The 20,558-nt window shown below is 39.9% G+C and overlaps 1 protein-coding gene across 4 annotated transcripts; it reads right to left on the bottom strand.

Annotated features, from left to right (window-relative positions):
• Window positions 1-300: 300 nt before the first annotated feature.
• Window positions 301-19,829, bottom strand: LOC106600855 (uncharacterized). 4 transcript variants are annotated; one of them, XM_014192573.2, is made up of 9 exons: window positions 19,591-19,829; window positions 14,566-14,595; window positions 12,921-13,223; window positions 12,453-12,761; window positions 11,841-12,146; window positions 7,256-7,579; window positions 6,900-7,031; window positions 6,452-6,629; window positions 301-1,110 (listed from the first exon to the last, which is right to left on the bottom strand). In XM_014192573.2, the coding sequence occupies exons 1-9, from the start codon at window positions 19,628-19,630 to the stop codon at window positions 879-881; spliced, it is 1,854 nt and encodes a 617-aa protein (XP_014048048.1). In that variant the 5' UTR covers window positions 19,631-19,829; the 3' UTR covers window positions 301-878. The 4 variants fall into 4 exon arrangements, with proteins under 4 accessions (XP_014048048.1, XP_014048049.1, XP_014048050.1 ...); XM_014192574.2 differs by having other exon boundaries at window positions 6,491-6,629; window positions 19,591-19,808; XM_014192575.2 differs by having other exon boundaries at window positions 6,452-6,587; window positions 19,591-19,808.
• Between the last annotated feature and the right edge of the window lie 729 nt (window positions 19,830-20,558).

Here is a 20,558-nt window from a genome sequence, read left to right as displayed (position 1 = left end):
AATTGCCTATAATTTCCACCTGTTGTCTATTCCATTTGCACAACAGCATGTGAAATTTATTGTCAATCAGTGTTGCTTCCTAAGTGGACAGTTTGATTTCACAGAAGTGTGATTGACTTGGAGTTACATTGTGTTGTTTAAGTGTTCCCTTAATTTTTTGGAGCAGTATATTTTGGCTGAGGCTCTATGTGTACATGTCTATCTATATAGACAGCAGACCAGGTTTCAGTTTACATTTTCCATCTCTGCCCAACTTTCCCTGTGTCACGGGTGTTCAAATGATCGGACCAAAATGCAGCGTCGGTTTCGTGCCACATATTTATTGGACTGTGAAATTTAATGCGATACAAAAATAAACTGAAAAATAAACAAATGTTTTTTTTACAGTTTGTCATACTGTAGATCTCAAGTTTAGCACATCACAACCAGTCATTGCTACAGACTATTTTTTGACAGCACAACTCCTTGACAGCACACTGAACCTTATAGAAGAGAAATATTAATATATTTCCTTTAAAAAATGTAATAATAGATTAGATAAAATGTAATAATAGATTATGCCAATTCATCAACACAATCACTGTTTTTAAACTGAAATAAATAATGTCATAATTTAATGTCATTATTAAAAAATATACCAAAGTCAAGTCTGAAAACTCATACAATTACCTGGCAACAATACAACTAGAAATCAAACACCCAAACTATTTACATAGAAATTCTAATTCATATTCAAACAAAGCCTTTACTCGTATCTACTAAGTGAACATTTTGATAAAAAAAGTGGTTGTTTTAAGCCCTTATAATTCAACTCACAAAGCTAACCTTTCATGCCTCTCCTGGCATCTATATATCTGCATATCTGTATTACAAGGCCTTCACTCATAGTTTGCGTATATGTTGTCATCTTCTTCATAGTCATTCTCCCTTCCAGCTTTATATGAAGTGAGCTGCTCCAGGTCTAAAGACTCACTGTCTTCGTAGAAATCTTCAGCAAAAGCCCTCTCTGTGAAGATATCCTGATTTTCATAGTCGGCCTCATCTTCCTCACTTGCCTCTGGCCCTTCACCTTGGTTGTTTCCAAACTTGTTCATGGCTCCTGGAGCATTCCTGAGCATGAATACAAACATTTGAGTTACCTGCCTGTGGCCAGATTCACGAAACATTACTTATGAAAAAACGTAGGCTAGGGTCTATTTTTCTCCACTTCCTGTCTGACTGACGTGCCCAAAGTAAACTGCCTGTCACTCAGGCCCAGAAGTTATGATATGCATATAATTGGTACCATTGGATAGAAAACACTTTGAAGTTTGTAGAAATGGTAAAATAATGTATGAGACTATAACACAATTGATATGGTAGGAGAAAATCCAAAGAAAAACCAAAAATATACATATATTTGTTTGAGAGAGCCCATGATCTTACAATGGAAAGCTGTGGGTTTTATGCAATTCCAACTCCCAGATTGCAATTCCTATGGCTTACACTAGATGTCAACAGTCTTTGTTCAAGGATTCAGGCTTGTTTCTTCCCAAACAAGGAAGAATTTTGAGTTTTGGTACTGGGAGTCAGTGTTGGAAATCAGTCTGTGCGTGCACAACGAAGAGGACACGCACCTGGTCATTTTACTTTCCTATTGAACATACTTCTTTCCGTATGAAATATTAGTTTAATTACATTTTAGGGTACCTGAGGATTGAATAGGAACGTATTTTGACTTGTTTTAACAACATTTAGCGGTAGCTTTTTGGATTCCTTTCTCTGCAAGTTGAACGAGTGGATTACTCAAATTGATGGCGCCAACTAAACTGACTTTTTGGGCTATAAAGAAGGACTTTATCTAACAAAACGACACTACATGCTATGGCTGGGACCCTTTGGATTGCGAATCAGAGGAATACTTTCAAAAGTAAGTGAATATTTAATCGCTATTTGTGATTTTACGAAGCCTGTGCTGGTTGAAAAATATTTTGATGTGGGGCGCCGTCCTCAAACAATCGCATGACATGCTTTCGCTGTTTAGCCTATTGTAAATCGGACAATGCAGTTAGATTAACAAGAATTTAAGCTTTTAACCAATATAGGACACTTGTATGTACCTAGATGTTTAATATCCATAATTTTAATGATCATTTATTTGACTTGCGCGCTCTCCAATTTCATCGGAAGTTGGCGACAGGTGTCCCGCTAGCCCTAATTATTAAGAAGCTGCCGAAGAAAAAAATAAGAAGTTCATAAGATAGTTCGTAAATGCAATTCCTCAAAATGTTCTTAGGAATTCGTAGTTTTGTTTGGAACTTCGTAAATATCTTCTTATGTGGCATTGACATTAGTGACGTGCTTGGAAGCAATAAATAAGCCTATGTGACAGGGATGATAGGATTTGGCCCACTATAATAAAGTGTTGATATTTCAATTTTATTACATTTCTTTTTTTGATTTATGTCTCGAAAAAAATATGCATAGTTGTCTCGTGAACCCTTTACACACAATCAAAAAATGTTATTTTTCACACATTAAACCCATCAGACTAACGTTAGCTACTGTACATCAAACCCAAAAATGGATAACCAAGGAAAGCGCAATAATAACTTCAGTAAACAAGAGCTTGACGTGATGGGGAGGAAATAGTAGCCAGGAAAATATTGCTGTTGTGGAGACTTGATAACTGCAGGTTTACTGCAGAGATCAAAAAGAGAGGATGGGCGAGAGTGGCCGTGTCTGTCTCTGACAGCCGGGGTATGGCAAGGGACAGTGACGCCGTAAAAAATAAGTGCTCCGACATCAAGTAAGCTGCTAAGAAGAAGGGAGCTGAGAGACCATTCATGTGGACCTGCTGGAGGAGAAGGTGTCGTCCATCATAGAGATGGTGGTAGAGGCACTGCCCGACCGGTAAGTTAGTTAGCTACATTAGCTAGCTAACGTGTAAAGACATTATATCCAACATAGCTAACGACGTTAACGTTAGCTAAGTTAGCCAAGTTCTTCTTTGCAAATTGACGAGATAGCGCTAGCTATTTAACACTTCTAGAATTTTGTAACATATTGTTAATTACCAGCTAGCTAGATAATACGTGTTACATTTGTATTCTTGCTGTATTTAAATATCAGGTAGCCAACTGTTTTTGTGGCGCAAGAAAACATTCATGGTTACAAAAGTACCCATTCGTCCAAGACAAGGGATTAGCTGTCATAAAGTTAACTTCTCTAGGGTAGGGGGCAGTATTTTCACGGCCGGATGAAAAACGTACCCAAATTAAACGGCCTCCTACTCAGACTCAGAAGGTAGGATATGCATAGTATTAGTAGATTTGGATAGAAAACACTGAAGTTTCTAAAACTGTTTGAATGATGTCTGTGAGTATAACAGAACTCATATGGCAGGCAAAAACCTGAGAAAAATACAACCAGGAAATGGAAATCTAATGCCTGTAGTCTTTTCAAGTCCTTGCCTTTCTAACACACAGTGACTTAGGGTTCATTGTACACTTCCTAAGGATTCCACTAGATGTCAACAGTATTTAGAAAGTTGTTTGAGGCTTCTATGGTGAACAGAGAGCCAACAAGAGGACATGGAAGTAGATGACTCAGAAAATGACATGGGTTTCTGATGCTCGTTCACGTGAGGAGGTAGCTGTGTTCCGAAACGTTTTTAAAAAGATTGCAATCGTCCGGTTGGAATATTATTGAAGTTCCAAGATAAAAAGGCTCTAAAGATTGATGCTATGCAACGTTTGACATGTTTGAACGAACGTAAAATAAAAAAAATTTACTTTTCGTAGTGACATTTTCCGTGCGCTTCCTACACTTGGAGTAGCTTACTGAACGCGCAAACAACAAGGGGTATTTCGACATAAATAATGGACTTTATCGAACAAAACAACATTTATTGTGGATCTGGGATTCCTAGAAGTGCCTTTTGATGAAGATTATTAAAGGTAAGTGAATATTTCTAATGCTATTTAAGATTTTAGATGACTCCAAAATGGCGGGTATCTGTATCGCCTGATGTTTTTTTCTGAGCGCAGTACTCAGATTATTGCAAAGTGTGCTTTCCTCGTAAAGTTATTTTGAAATCTGTCAAAGCGGTTGCATTCAGGAGATGTTAATCTATAATTCTTTGACGGTTTAATATTTTATCAACGTTTATAATGAGTATTTTTGTAAATTGATGTGCCCTTTCACCGCCAGTTTTGGGGGAAATTCATTTTCTGAACATCACTCGCCAATGTAAAATGGGTTTTTTGGATATAAATATGAACTTGATAGAACAAAAAATGCATGTATTGTCTAACATAATGTCCTAGGAGTGTCATCTGATGAAGATTGTCAAAGGTTAGTGCATAATTTTAGCTGGTTTTCTGCTTTTGGTGACGCCTCTCCTTGCATTGAAAATGGCTGTGTGTAATTTCTTGTCTATGTACTGTCCTAACATAATCTAACTTTATGCTTTCGCCGTAAAGCCTTTTTGAAATCGGACAACGTGGTTGGATTCAGGAGAGGTTTATCTTTCAAATGGTGTAAAATAGTCATATGTTTGAGAACTTTGAATTATGACATTTTGTAGTTTTGAATATGGCGCTCTGATTTTTCACTGGCTATTGGGTGGGACGATTCTTAGGCAGAAACTTAGGAAAAACCTTAAGAACATTTCCAATAACTTTACTGAGGAATAGCAACTTTACTTAACTTTCTTCTTAAGTCTATAGTTAAGGAAAAAATGCCAGTTAAGAAGATATTTCTTCTTAAGAAGGTTTTGTGAATCCGGCCCCTGGACTTCAAGTCAGGATTTTGGCACACGTTACCCTTTCATAACTGCAGACATTTTTTTATCATTATTTTTGGTTGTAAGCAACTCCCTTTTCACATACATTCCTGCATGGCATCCTTTTTTCAAGTCTTCATCTTTGCTCTTGTTGACAAAGGTTTCTACGTTGACTAGGGTGACCATATTTTAGTTTTCAAAAAAGAGGACAGTAGGAGCGGGAGGCAGACGGACACAGTGGGCGGTAAATACAAATGCGTTCACAACCATGCAACTATGTTAATGAACTTTAATACATAAAGTAATACATCCTTTCCATTCAACTATTGGCCCTCAACAATAGAATAATAACAAAACAAAAAAATATATATAGTTTAGCTTTTAACACCTTTCTTTTCATGGCCATAGGTTAAAATATTTTCACAGCACCGTGATTGCTCCCATCAGTAGAAACACCACAGTAAGGTATGTCTTCTAGTGCTTTCTGAGCTATGTCGACAGAATGTGGTGCTATCACAGCGTTAACAATTGCTTCGGTCTTAGTACGAGCGCTTGAACATTTTTGCGCAGTCTCGGAATCAGGGAAAGCCTTTTTTAACAAGGCAGACGTGCAGTCCATTGATCTGTAGCTATTGTGATGCTTCGTGTTGTGGAATGCAAAAACTCCCTCCGCAGCAGTAACAGCATCTTCTGTTTTACCTGCTCTCACAAAATAGTCAGTTAATTTACCTGACGAACTCTCTCCTTTAGCTGCAATTTTGTGTTTTGCGGAGCTTATGTGGGATTCTAGGTCGCTAGCACCTTTATTTGACACTGACACGTACGTGCCAGCTTTGCAAGTCATGCATTCTGCTTCACACGGATCCCGACAAAGACGAAAACACGGGAATTTTCTCTGTATATCATCTGTGAATTTACATTTGCGTTTGGGCTCCAAAACAGAGTAAAAATGCCATGTGCCACTGTTTATTTATTTATTTATTAATTTTTTTTTCAGTAATTTAGCAGACACTTATTTATACTGGCCCCCCGTGGGAATCGAACCCACAACCCTGGCGTTGCACACACCATGCTCTACCAACTGAGCCACAGGGAAGACCCTGTTGACAAGCCACTGTTGACTGTCTCTTGGCTGTTGCCATGGTGAGGGTAATGATTGAGATGCAGTTTGACCAATCTTTGCGTAGGCCTACATGACCCACCAATGGTGGCGTGTGAGAAGGCGGGACCTAAAGAGAAAGGTCAAAGCAATGCAAAACCCCAAAAACGCACACAATGAATGGCGACTATAGAAAGCAAAAGCCGAATCCCGGACATTTTGGGCGATTTAGAAATCCCGCCCGGACGCATTTTTTTGGGTCCAAAAAGAGGACATGTCCGGGAAAAAGAGGACGTATGGTCACCCTAACGTTGACATAGTCCTCTTCATCATTTTCCTCACTCGCAGACACACATCACGACAAGAGAGACACCACAACACTACATAAAGAGAAACCTAAGGCAACAACATAGCATGGCAGCAACACATGACAACACAGCATGGTAGCAACAAAACGTGACAACAACATGGTAGCAACACAACATGGCAGCAGAACAACATGGTAGCAGCACAAAATAGGGTACAAACATGATCGGGCACAGACAACAGCACAAAGGGCAAGAAGGTAGAGACAACACATAACTTACTCATTATTTTTAGTCATAATCAACTCCTTTTTCACATACATTTCTGCATGGCATCCTTTTTTCAAGTCTTCATCTTTGCTCTTGTTGACAAAGGTTTCTACGTTGACATAGTCCTCTTCATCATTTTCCTCACTCGCTGCAACCACAGTGTTTCCATATGTGCTAATGTTATTGGCAGCTGAGGGATTGATCAGTTTAATTCATATAAATGACATCAGTGGACATAAGCAGGAATAGATATCATAAACAGTAGAAAATCATAACAAAATTAGGGTTGAACAATTCCAGTAATCAAAATGTCCAGGTTTTCATGATATCCTGGTTCGAGGATTCCATATTTCCCGATGAATTCTTCCTGATTTTCAGGAATCTTCCAACTGGGTGTTCTTGAAAACCTGGGTATTTTGCAACCCTAACCTGAATCCTGATTAGAGGAGCTAGATCTTACTTTCTCTCAGGTTTCTCATAATAGACTGCTCTCTGCTGCTTATCTTCCTCCAGACTAGACAAGGAATGAGCAGCAGCAGGAGGAGCAGTAGCCCACCTATTGCACCAGAGGCAATAATGGGGACTATGGATGCTATGGAGAGAAACACCATATTCAACATCTTTCAGAAGACCACATTTCAGAATTCGTATAGCTATCAAATTCTTCTGCAATGTAAAACATTGGTCTTAAAAAAATATTGCATGAATGATAGGACTGATAATATATTCTATATTCTATTCTATTCTATTCTACAATCCTTAAATATGACCTTCATGGTAATGCACTTGAAAACATGAAACTAAAATGTATTTTACCTCGAATGCTGACTGTCAGCAACTCTGTCTTGATAGAATGGAATGGCAGGGTGGTGACATTAACTTCATAAACACAACTGTAGTTCCCCTGGTCTGTATACTCCGCAACAGGAAAGTGAAAGGAGGCAGAGTGGTTGACTGCTGGCTTAGTTTCAGTCCTGTTAGACCCAGAGAAGTCCAGATAGAAGAGGCCTCCAGGATACTGTGGCTGAATAGAGCAGGTGATGGAGAAGCTGTGGCCCCTGGTCACCTCTGGCCCCTGAAGTCCCCAGAACATCCCTCCATTTGGAGCACTGAGAGAGATGTTGGGCTGTAACAAGACGACTAGCAAAAGACAAGAGCAGGTTGTTAATGTGTGCACTGTGACTGCAGCATAACAGTAATCTTTCTCGGCAAGAGAACACTATGCTAGAATACATTATGAAGAGATATCCAAACTCTTGCATTAAAGAGCGTATAATCTCGGAACCCAGTGTTCCTCTTGCTGATGGTGTTCACCCATTAATGTTTAGTTGCTCACCTATAACAGAGAATTCAACAGAGTCACTTTGAGGGGAGCTGAAGTCTCGACTGGATACCCTAGTCTCATACTGACATCGGTATGACCCCTCATGGCTAAAGACCACTTTAGGAACGTTGAGAGTTGCTACTTGTGGTTTTGTCCATTCTGAACGAGCCTAAAGTCTTCTGTAATTTGAATGCTCCACCCAAGTGCTGTGTTGTGACGGAGCAGATGATGTCAACACCGTCTCCCCAGGCAACCTCTCTGGCAGATCTCAGATTTATTTGGGGCTTTGGGAGGGTCACTTGCTGTCCCCAGTCCACCTGGTCATGCTGCTGCTCCAGTTTCAACTGTTCTGCTTGCGGCTATGGAACCCTGACCTGTTCAGCAGACGTGCTACCTTGTCCCGGACCTGCTGATTTCGATTCTCTCTCTCTCTACCGCACCTGCTGTCTCTAACTCTGAATGATCGGCTATGAAAAGCCAACTGACATTTACTCCTGAGGTGCTGACTTGTTGCACCCTCTACAACCACTGATTATTATTATTATTTGACCCTGCTGGTCATCTATGAACGTTTGAACATCTTGGCCATGTACTGTTATAATCTCGACCCGGAACAGTCAGAAGAGGACCGGCCAACCTTCAGAGACTGGTTCCTCTCCAGGTTTCTTCCAAGCTTCCTGCCTTTCCAGGGAGTTTCCTAGCCACCGTGCTTCTACATCTGCATTGCATGCTGTTTGCGGTTTTAGGCTGGGTTTCTCTATAGCACTTTGTGACATTGGCTGATGATGAAAAACGGGCTTTATAAATCAATTTGATTGATTGATTGGTCACAGAGAAATCAAGGTGTAATATAGCCATAATAAAGCCAGTTAAATAATTGTTTGCTGTGGATCAGAGCAGAATATCTAACACCCCCCCTCCAAAAAAGAAAGCAGAACAATTAGTTCGGGGCTGCGGTGGAGGTATGCAAAAACAGCAGCACGGGTTGCGATGAATGTACAGACGCGGTCAAATGTATTGGCACCCTTGTACGAGTCACTATTTCTTAAAAAATATGTTGAAATGGAAAAAACGCTGGTGTTTCCAATGTATATGTTTGATTTACAACTGCACAGACCTAAACTGAAATTGTGATGTTTCAATAAAATACAAATAATAAAATGGTCTGGATTAAATTATTTAAAATTCTAATTCATTTGGTTGGAGGCAATGATTCTCGTTAATGTGAAATTTATCTCACCTGTGGTTAGTTGCAGGTGCCTATAGGTAAAAATAGTAATTCAACAAGTTGCTTCATATATTTGACCGCATCTGTATGTTAGTTTGGTAAACTTAAAACCACTAAATGTAATATTTTAAGCTGCTCCAGCATAAAGATTGACTGTAAAAACTTGAAAACTCAGTCTTCATGTAGTCTAAAGCACAAACCTGCACTTTATTTTGTTAGCTTCAGGCTTTCTCTTTTTGCCTCTGTAATGCTGCCTGAACTGGGAAACAATCATGTCAGCTATCAAGAACATGTCAAAACGTCTTCTTAACACTAAACAAGAGATGGCAGTTGTGTATGTGGTAAAATATTAACCCACAGTGCCTTCAGAAAGCATTCACACCTCTTGACCTTTTCCACATTTTGTTGTGTTACGACCTGAATTTAAAATTGATTCAATTGAGATTTTGTGTCACTGGCATATAGACTATACCCCATAATGTAAAAGTGGCATTATGTTTTTCTAAATTGTCAGCGACTCCATCCATAGACTGTTCTCTCTGCTACCGCACGGCAAACGGAACTAATGCACTAAATAAGTTTAGAAGTACAAATTTGCTTTAAACCTCTCTAGGCTAGGTGTGACGGTAGCGTCCCACCTCACCAACATCCAGTGAAAGTGCAGAGTGCCAAATTCAAACTACAGAATTGTAAATATTTAACATTCTTGAAAGTACACATGCAATATGTCAAAATAAAGTTTAACTTCTTGTCAATCCAGCCGCAGTGTCAGATTTCAAAAAGGCTTTACGGCGAAAGCAAACCATGCGATTATCTGAGGACAGTGCCCCACCATACAAATGCATAACAATCATTTTCAACCAGGCATGTGGCGACACAAAAGTCAGAAATAACGATATAATTCATGCCTTACCTTTGAAGTTCTTCTTCTGTTGGCACTCCAATATGTCCCAGAAACATCACAAATGGTCCTTTTGTTCGATAAATTCCTTGTTTATATCCCCAAAATGTCCATTTATTTGACGCGTTTCATTCAGAAATACACCGGTTCCAACTCGCCCAACATGATTACAAATGATCTAATAAGTTACCTGTGAACTTGGTCCAAACATTTCAAACATCTTTCCTAATCCAACCTTAGGTATCCTAAAACGTAAATAATCAATCAAATTTAAGACGGAATATACTGTGTTCAATAGCGGATAAAATCAACGTGAAGCGAGCTCCAGGTTGCGTGCCCCAAACAAAAGAGTCCACTTGGCTTGACACTCATTCTGAATAGCCGTACTTATTCATTTCTCAAAGGAAAAACATCAACCAATTTCTAAAGACTGTTGACATCTAGTGGACCCATAGGAACTGCAACCAGGTGCCTCATAAATCTAGTTTCCCATAGAAAACAAATTGAAAACACAGTGAACTCAAAAACTTTTTTCCTGGATGGTTTGTCCTCGGGTTTTCGCCTGCCAAATAAGTTCTGTTATACTCACAGACATCATTTTAACAGTTTTAGAAGCTTTAGATTGTTTTCTATCCAAATCTACCAAATATATGCATATCCTAGCTTCTGGGCCTGAGTAGCAGGCAATTTATTTTGGGCACGCTTTTCATCCGGACGTCAAAATACCTCCCCCTATCCCAAAGAAGTCACATAACAAGTCACATATTAATAACTTGGTATGGCAACTGCTTGGCATCCAACCACAAGGCGCTACAAATGGTAGTGCGTACGGCCTAGTACATCACTGGTTCCAAGCTTCCTGCCATCCAGGACCTCTATACCAGGCAGTGTCAGAGGAAGGCACTAAAAATTGTCAACAGATTCCAGCCACCCAAGTCATAGACTGTTCTCTGTGTTACCGCACAGCAAGCGGTACCGATGCACCATGTCTGGAACCAACAGGACCCCGAACAGCTTCTACCCCCAAGCCATAAGACTGCTAAATAGTTAGTCAGGGTAGCTTTTGGTAAACTATTTAACTATCTGCATTGACCCTTTTTGACCCACTTATGCTGCTGTTACTGTTTATTAAATATACTGTTGCCTAGACACTTTATCCCTACCAACAGGGCCCGGCTCCAGGCATGAGTGACATAAGCGGTCAATTAGGGTCCTAGGCCGTCGGGGTCTCAACTTACTGTTGAGAGTTAAGGCGTCCGCATGCTTCCCATCCGAAACAGCTCAGAAAAATGTGTGGACATTTTGGTTCATTTTGGTCTTCGCAATTGTTTTTTCGGCTGTTCGTGCACACATTCTTTTCCTGAGGCAAGCCGAAAGTTGATGGCTGATGCCTACACCCCTTCGTCTGTGATTGGTCAGCAGTAGGGATTCTTCAATGAAGCGTTTGTTGTCATTCAACGAGAGATGAATCATTTTCATGCACATTTTTTCACTTGAGAAATACTGCACCAAACATCTTAGTTAGATGTTAAACTAAGATCTCGGTAAAAAGGTGATTCTGACATATATTGACTCAGGGGTTTGAATACTTTTCTAATCAAGATATATTAGTGTTTATTTCCCATTATTGTTTTTTTTATAAATGATAAACTTTTTCTTCCACTTTGACAGAGTATTTTGTGTAGATTGCTGACATTTTAATCCCACTTTGTAACAACAAAATGTGGAAAAAGTAAAGGGGTGTGAATACTTTCTGAAGGCACTGCTTATGTAACCTTACAGAAGCAGGCATTGAACAGTTTTTGGCAGAAATTGCTACAATGCGTGTGCAACAAGTTGCTCTAGCGTCTACTAGTGATAGTATGTTACAGAAACCTGTTCTGCAAAATACGTTTTTATAAAACGTTTTAGTGCCCTCAACTGTAAGTGTGTTCGCAGTCTTACTCACCAATAGTGATGTCCATGGAGTTGCTTGAAGAAGAGCTGATAATATTCTGACCATTCTGGGTTATCTGTTGTCGACAACTGTACCTTCCCTGGTGTGCAGATTGCAGACTGGACAATGTGAAAATCACCCTGGTCTGAGTGGATTCAACTGCCTGGGTCATTATTGAAGATCCTCCCATATATAAGTCAAATGTTGCAGTGATGGAAATTCGCTGTGGGACAGAGCAGATGAACTGAACCTTTTCACCAGGTGAAAAAGCTGAGTGGGAAGGTGTTGTAGAGAGGATAGGCATCCTTAGAGTTAAACCTGTACAAAAGTATTCTGTATTAGTTACAAGAAAAGACAGACACACGTAGGGCTCCGTTCCATTGTCTGTCCTCCTAAAAGGACTGAACTGCTCTCTTCATGCGGATCTGAAGTGAACATTGCATATAACTGACCCAACACATTTAAATTCACTAGCAATGGTATTCCACATGAATTTTGTCGTGTTTCTACCCTATTGTTCATTTCTTTTTTTATGTTAATGTTTTTGCTTTTGCTAGGATCTCAAATTGTTTGTGCATCGCTCATGTCACAAGATGTCTATAAAACGATAAAAACACCTCCTACCTGAGAGGCAGACAACACCGGCATCTTCACCATGATTGCAGTTATGTTTTGTAGTGTGTGAGCACTGTGTGAGTGTGCTTTCACTACCCGAGCATTTAATATCATCCATCCAGATCTGCCCACTGCCCTGGCCAAAGCGGGCAGACCCTGGGGAACTCATAGCACTCCCACAGCCCAGCTGTTTACAGACCACCTTAGCATCATTCATATCCCAGTCGTCATCACACACTGTTCCCCACTGGCCATTGTAATAGATCTCCACTCTCCCAGAGCAGAGACCAGAACCATTGACCAGCCTGACCTGGACACCTTGCAGGTTTGGGGGAGAGGGGGACATAAATGAAGGCCATGATCATTCAAGTCATGGAACTGGACAGTTTTTATCTCATCACCCATTTCGTGATATCAACTAAAGCAATGGAAATGTGTCTGGCAGGAGAGAATGGCAGGACAAGGTGAATTCCTTACCTGAACAGACAACACCGGCATCTTCACCATGCTTGCAGTTATGTGTTGTAGTGTGTGAGCACTGTGTGAGTGTGCTTTCACTACCCAAGCATGTAATATCATCCATCCAGATCTGCCCACTGCCCTGGCCAAAGTGGGCAGACCCTGGGGAACTCATAGCACTCCCACAGCCCAGCTGTTTACAGACCACCTTAGCATCATTCATATCCCAGTCGTCATCACACACTGTTCCCCACTGGCTGTTGTGATAGATCTCCACTCTCCCAGAGCAGAGACCATTGACCAGTCTGATCTGGGCACTCTCTATGAGGTTAAAAGACATGGACCGTTATACATTAAAATTCATGGCTGTGGTAAACGTAAAAACAAATTGTAAAAAAATAACTCAGAATTCATCTGCACTCTATAAAATGATGGGCAAAAAAAATTCGTAACCCAGAGCTGTTTAAATAGTGGACAGAGCACACAATGGGTTATTTGGACCCACACAGTTGTGCTGCATGAATAACCCAACATGTTGGGTTGTTGGGATAAACCAAACATGGGTTAATTTAACCATCAGTTGTTGTTTTTTTAACCATCATTTGGGTTGACCGAACAGCTAGGTCTTTTTTAACATAATCCATAGGTTATTTATTTTCAGGAGGTGTGACCTATTATGGGCGTGGATTTCATATAGTTATTTTTGACCACCCATGAGAGTAAATGTCATTCCTGTTTATCATTGTAAGTTTGTACACCACTATTTTTCTATAATTTTGCACATGACATATTCTAATATAAAATTCACAACATTATAATTTACATATCCCAACATTGAGAAAAAAAATTGGGATATGTATTATGATATGTACCAGTGGCGGTTAGTGCCGTTTAAGATGAGGGAGGAGGACTTCATTTCATGAGCATGGCCTTATTTCTAATACAGCATATTGGATGACTCATTCATAGTCCATTCACCCAGTTCAATGTAACAGCGATAGGTTAAGGCTGTTACATGATACTCAAATTTTCCCTATACCCATCATGAGGTTGCTACAACCTAGCCGATGGTCCTCCCCTTCCTCCTCTGAGGAGCCTCCACTGACATGTACATATCCCAACATCGGGATGTGCATAGGCTTTTAAGGAACTCATACACTTTTTTAAGCTTCATTAAAGTTACCAAAGTATCAATGTTCAACCTTAATATGTGATAACAATACAACAGAACATATTAACCGGAATGACAAAAAATATTATCTGAAAGCCACGCCCCTACTAAGCCACACCTCCTTGACCCACTGGGTGCTGGATTGTTTATGCTGGGTAATTGAGATATACTCAATAACCCAACATAAACAACCCAGCATCAATAACTGGCAGCTTTTAAAGAAAACAACCAAACTAAGTGACCAAATGCCTGCAACCCAGCAGTTGGGTCATCAAAACAACCCAGCATTTTCTTTTGTGATGTGTGCAGCATACTATGAATGCGGTATAGTATGAACTACTACTGATTTTAATGTTAATGTTAAGACATCTTAATATCAATATTTGGACGTCGAAAAGATGTCTATGGTTAAGATATTGTTTTGTTTCACGCAATGGTTGCCACAGCTTTTTCAGGAATTGACATGACTAAAACCAAAGGAGATTCACTTGCCTGCAGGTAGAGGTCCATTCCATAGGTAGACTAATAAAGAAAAACAAATTGAAAGTGAAATTAGTGGTAGTCAATGTCTCACCACACCCACACAGCTGAGACAAAAACTTTTCAGTAAGACAAAACTGAAGACGAGCCAGCAGGCAATATTCTGTGGTTCACCACAAACTGTCACAAGAAGCATGCTGTGTGAGTGATCAGTTCAGTATGTGAAAGGCAATGTCTATTTTAGTGAGGATAGTGAGAATGTCTAGTTAGCATAAACTAAATTCAATGAAACCTGAATGATGTACTAATCAGAGTTCTGCCCAAAGAAGGTAAGAGTGGCGCTGCGCCACTTGTGGGCATTATTTGACTCTATTTGTTATAATTTTAAGGCCAGGCACCAAAACCTAATATGGTACTGTTTGCTCTAGATTACAGGAAATGGCAGTTACGGCGGTTAAAAAATGCTGAAATATCTGTCCACTTCGGGGACTTTTTTTCTCTCGTTTGCCTTAAACTATTACTGTATTCCTAACTGTCCACTACAACTACTTAAAGGCCCAGTGTAGTCTAAAACTGGATTTTCTGTTGTTTTATATACACTCAGTGGCCAGTTTATTAGGTATGTTCATCTAGTACCGGGTAGGACCCCCTTTGCACCCAGAACACCCTGAATTATTCGGGGAATGGATGATACAAGGTGCAGCATTCCAACCTGGTCTCAGACCATTTTGTATTATTCTCTACGTAAATCCGAAACACTCCATTTAGTATGATATGTTACGTTTCATATGTTAAGTAGTAATTTGTGGATCTCCATCACCCATTTCGTATGATATGTTATGAATTACAATTCGTATTATATGTTACGAATTTGCAAAATGTACAATGTTTCCAATTTGAAAAACGTACAATATGTTAAGAATTTGCAAGACGTATGATATGTTATGAATTCTAGCTAGGTGGCTAATGTTAGCTAGCTTGCTAACGTTTGCTAGGCTAGGGATTCGGGTTAAGGTTAGGAGTTAGGTTAAAGGTTGGGGGAAGGGTTAGCTAAAAGGGTTAAGGCAAAAACGAAAGTAGGGTGCTTGGTCGCGTAGGCATATAACGGTAGGCATATAACGCAAACATCTAGTTAGAATCTCATCACGGACAACTTTAGCATTTGAGCTAATTAGCAACTTTCCAACTACCTACTACTTTTTAGCTACTTTGCATCTACTTAGCATGTAAGCTAACCCTTCCCCTAACGTAACCATCTGTCTTATGTAACCATACCAAATGTAACATATTATACTAATTTGAGTGTCCCAGACCAGGCTGGGCTTCAAACATTACTCAATTGGCATAAAACGAACTAACGTGCCAGTAATACATTCCCCACATCATTACACCACCAGCAGCCTGTACCGTTGACACCAGGCAGGATGAGGCCATGGACTCATGGTGCTTACTCCAAATCCTGACTCTGCCATCAGCATGACACAACGGGAACCGGGATTTGTCAGACCAGGCAATGTATTTCCACTCCTCAATTGTCTATTGTTGGTGATCCCCGTACCCGCTGGAGCCGCTTCTTCTTGTTTTTAGCTGATAGGACTGGGTATAGTCATCTGCTGCCCATCCGTGACAAGGACAGTATAACGCGAAAGTCTAGAAATCCGAAGGTTGCGAGTTCGAATCTCATCACAGTCAACTTTAGTATTTTAGCTAATTTTCAACTTTTCAACCACTTACTACTTTTTAGCTACTATGCAACTACTTAGCATGTTAGCAAACTCTTCCCCTAACCTTAACCCTTTAACCTAACTCCTAAACTTAATCCTAACCTTAACCCTAACCTCTACCCCTAGCCTAGCCTAGCTAACATTAGTTGTTGTTCGTGTTGTTGATGTGCATAGGCAACTGAGGGACAGAGCCTACCTGTTCATAGTGTTTGATCAATAGGACTGTAAGGTTCTCAAAAGTAAGAGGACTCCTGTGGTATTTATACTGAACAAAAATATAAACGCAACATGCAACAATTTCAAAGATTTTACTGAGTTACACTTCAAAGAAGGAAATCAGTCAATTTAAATAAAAGCATTAAGCCCTAATCTATGGATTCCTCATAATTGGGCAAGGGCGCAGCCATGGGTGGGCCTGGGAGGGCATAGGCCCACCCACAGGGGAGCCAAGCCCAGCCAATCAGAATGATTATTCAAAACCCCCCTAGATGATCACACAGGTGAAGAAGCTACCCAGACTACTTGCACTGCCCCCCTCCCCCCTCTTTTACACTGCTGCTACTCTCTGTAATTATATGTGCATAAGTCATTTTTATAACATGTATATACTACCTCAATTACCTGGACTAACCGGTGCCCCCGCACATTGACTCTGTACCGGTACCCCCTGTATGTAGCTTCGCTGTTGTTATTTTACTGCTGCTCTTTATTTCTTATTTTTTTAGGTATTTATCTTAAAACTGCATTGTTGGTTAAGGGCTTGTAAGTAAGTATTTTACTGTAAGGTCTACACCTGTTGTATTCGGCGCATGTGACTAATAAAATGTGTTTTTTATTTTATATAAATGTGCAAAAGTATCTAAAAACCTGTGTTTGCTTTGTCATTATGGGGTATTGTGGATAGATTGATGATTTCTTATGTATTTAATCAATTTTTAGAATAAGGTTACAATGTAACAACATTTGGAAAAAGTGAAGGGGTCTGAATACTTTCCGAATGCACTGTATGTGTGAATAGATTTGATATAGAATGGACCATTATCATGTACCTGTCTTGGAACAGGGGCATGGGATTTAAAATAAATAGAAAATGTTGCGCAACATGAGCTCATGGGCTCTCATGTTTGATTTGATTTTCTAAAACATTTGCATTGATGTCAGAGTGATTAGAGGGACAATAGAGTGCTGAGTACCAGGCAATTAGCAAGTTTGGTAGGCTACTAATGACCATCAGCAGCATCAGAAGCCTATCAGCAGCAGCATCAGAAGCCTAGTTACCGTGACTAAACGGTCACGTGGAATTTGTCTGTGTCATGACTGCCGGTTTGGCGGTAATACGGTCACCGTAACAGCCCTATCTCCACCCCTCCTGCCACATGACTGCACCTGTCCTCACCTGTAATGCATTACATAGATGGAAGGGACTTCATCACCCACTGGCGACTTGAAGCCAGAACCTCACCCACAGAACTGTGCGTGTCTGTGTGTGGTTGGACAAATCCTTAGATTTGGCCAAATAGAATGCCATTGTAGTTAGACAGCTGAAGTTGTACTCTACACACAACTTACATATATTTGCTAGGTAAGAGTAGGCATATTGTCTTCATAAGCACACCAATATGATATTTACTGGATATATTTTGTCTTTGCAACAAAAACACAATCTCCAATTTGTTGTTGATAAAGGTATGCAGACTTAAGCTGGGTGATGTTTGTGCAATGTCCACGTGTAGCCTACACCTGTAGGGATACTAGTAGTTCTGGGATTTGTCCCCCCGGCAAAGATCTAAGAGTGGACATAAGGAGAGACTAGACAAAACTAGCCAGTTAGGCTATAGAATATTGTGTTGTAGGCAAGCTGAGCTGACTCATGACTGGGCATTCAACTCGCAGTTGTCTTTATATCTTGTTGAAACATTGAAACTACATTACAAGCTACTTTCATAGCAAGGTGTTATATTTATTTAACAAGGAAAGTCAGTTAAGAACACATTCTTATTTACAATAACGGCCTAGGAACAGTGGGTTAACTACCTTGTTCAGGGGCAGAACGACAGACTTTTACCTCGTCAGCTCAGGGATTCGATCTAGCAACCTTTCGGTTACAGGTCCAATGTTCTAACCACTAGGCGACCTGCCGCCCTTGTTGTAGAATGAGTGTCTTATGAAACACATTCCAAACACTGGCTCTTTTTATCTTTCTATTACTGATTTCACAGGGGAATTTCAGCTTGATTGGCTAGCCAGCTTCAGCTATCCCCAAGCTATGCTAGCAAGCCTCTGCCAGCTTGGCTAAACACAAGACCATGTGGAACTGAACTGAGCTGATCTTGAGATGGGGATTCAGTCAGGAGGGGAGATGTCCTCGACTTCCAAACTTTCTTCTCTCCATAGCAAAGATAACTTAGCTTACCTTAGCTTTTTTTATACATACAAACACAAATAAGGAGCGCATCACGGATTTGCGTGTCATCCTTTCGCGTTTGTTGTAATTGAATGGCAAAAACAAACCCAAGAAACACCCACATCAAACCACACCCCCAAGATAACTGTTGTTTGGCTTCAATCATGAGGCCACTAGTGTTTCTTAATGACTAAGCTTCAAAACGAGGCCAAATCAGGAAGTTCAGTCACTCTTTAAATACATCTACTGGTAATTGTTATCATTATTTTAAGTTGAATTATTATTGAAATCAGTTTTAAAACTCAATTTCAATGTAGTCAAATATATTCTATGAAAATATAAATTGCTTGTATCAATTATCTGGCAGAAGTCAATATTTCCTTAGTCAAGAATACTATTGAGCATATCAACCCCTTTACTAAACATTGACAGATCATTTGACTATTGGCTAGTGATTTATGATAGTCTGGAGAGATTACTCTTAGTTCTTCCCCATTACTGACAGAGATCCAAATCTTTACTTGAAATGAAACTCAAACTCATTACATGGATGGCCTAGCGTCTGCTGGTTTTAGTTTTTTCCTTTCAATTAAGACCTATAGGTGAGGGGAGTTCCTTTCATAAGTCAGTTACCTTAATTAACCAATCAAGCCCCAGGGAGGAGAGAACCTGCAGACACTCAACTCTCTGTGGAGGTTTAACAGTGCAAGTATAAAGTTTCAAGCAAATTTACCATTCAAATAAATGAATGATGAACATGATACACTTTTCTCAATTTGAAGTAGAATCTATCCCTGAGTACTTGTATCCAATATGCAGCCCTTAAAAATATTAATTTCAAGATATTTTCTGTTTTCTCTATTTTCTGACATATTCCAGTAGATTGGACTTTTTGTAAATTAAACTCACCCATTGTCAGATAGAAGATATTCCATATTTGCGTCTTCATGTCAGAAATAAAGACAGTTAATTTTCTCTAGTCGACCTGAACAATCGTTCTGGTGAAAAGTGTGTTGACCAGTCTTCGTCAGCAAAATGTCTTGTGAATGTCACTTCTCATCTGTCACTTCCTCATTTGTGCTGTGGCTGTATCTACTGCAGAGTAGACAGTTCTGTGGTCAATATAGTCCTTGTATGATTGGTGGAAAACCAAAAGAGAATCAAAAGAGAATGCATAGATTGATGGTCTTGACCTAGGAGACGTGGATTAGAGTCACGCCTTTTCCTTCCTAAAGAAGGAGTGGAGACATAAGTGGAATTCCAAAACATGCAACGAGGATCCAGATCAGTTTAATGCAAATCACTCAACAGTTGGACAACACTGGAGGTGATTAAAGACACAGAAAGTGACACCACACCAATGCATACAAAAACTAGTTTGGAATTTGACCCAATGGATCAAATATGCTGAACATTTTGATTGGATACAAAAAGCTAAATAGAATAAAGCAATACCATTATTTCATATGTCTAGTTTAAGTGTCAACTACAGCCACCGTAGTTGTTGTACTTTTGCATCTTAATTATGATTTTTTATTTCACTAGGCAAGTCAGTTAAGAACAAATTCTTATTTACAAAGGCGGCCTACCGGGGAACAGTGGGTTAACTGCCTTGTTCAGGGGCAGAATGACAGATGTTTACCTTGTCAGCTCAGGTTTTCAATCCAGCAACCTTTCGGTTACTGGCCCAACACTCTAACCACTAAGCCACCTACCGCCCCTTTATAAACATCTCACGAAGGACCAAATCCATGTGTTGGTGCCAATGAGCTACTTAAGTTACAGGTTGCATACAGTCCACTGTTACTTTTCCTAATAGTTTTGATAAATGTCTTCATTCACATCATGTGCTGTATTGTCCTGAGCAGAGACATTAA

Source organism: Salmo salar, chromosome ssa03 (genome assembly GCF_905237065.1).
Source record: "Salmo salar chromosome ssa03, Ssal_v3.1, whole genome shotgun sequence".
NCBI classification, from domain to species: domain Eukaryota; kingdom Metazoa; phylum Chordata; class Actinopteri; order Salmoniformes; family Salmonidae; genus Salmo; species Salmo salar.
This window is presented reverse-complemented; position numbering and strand designations above follow the sequence as displayed.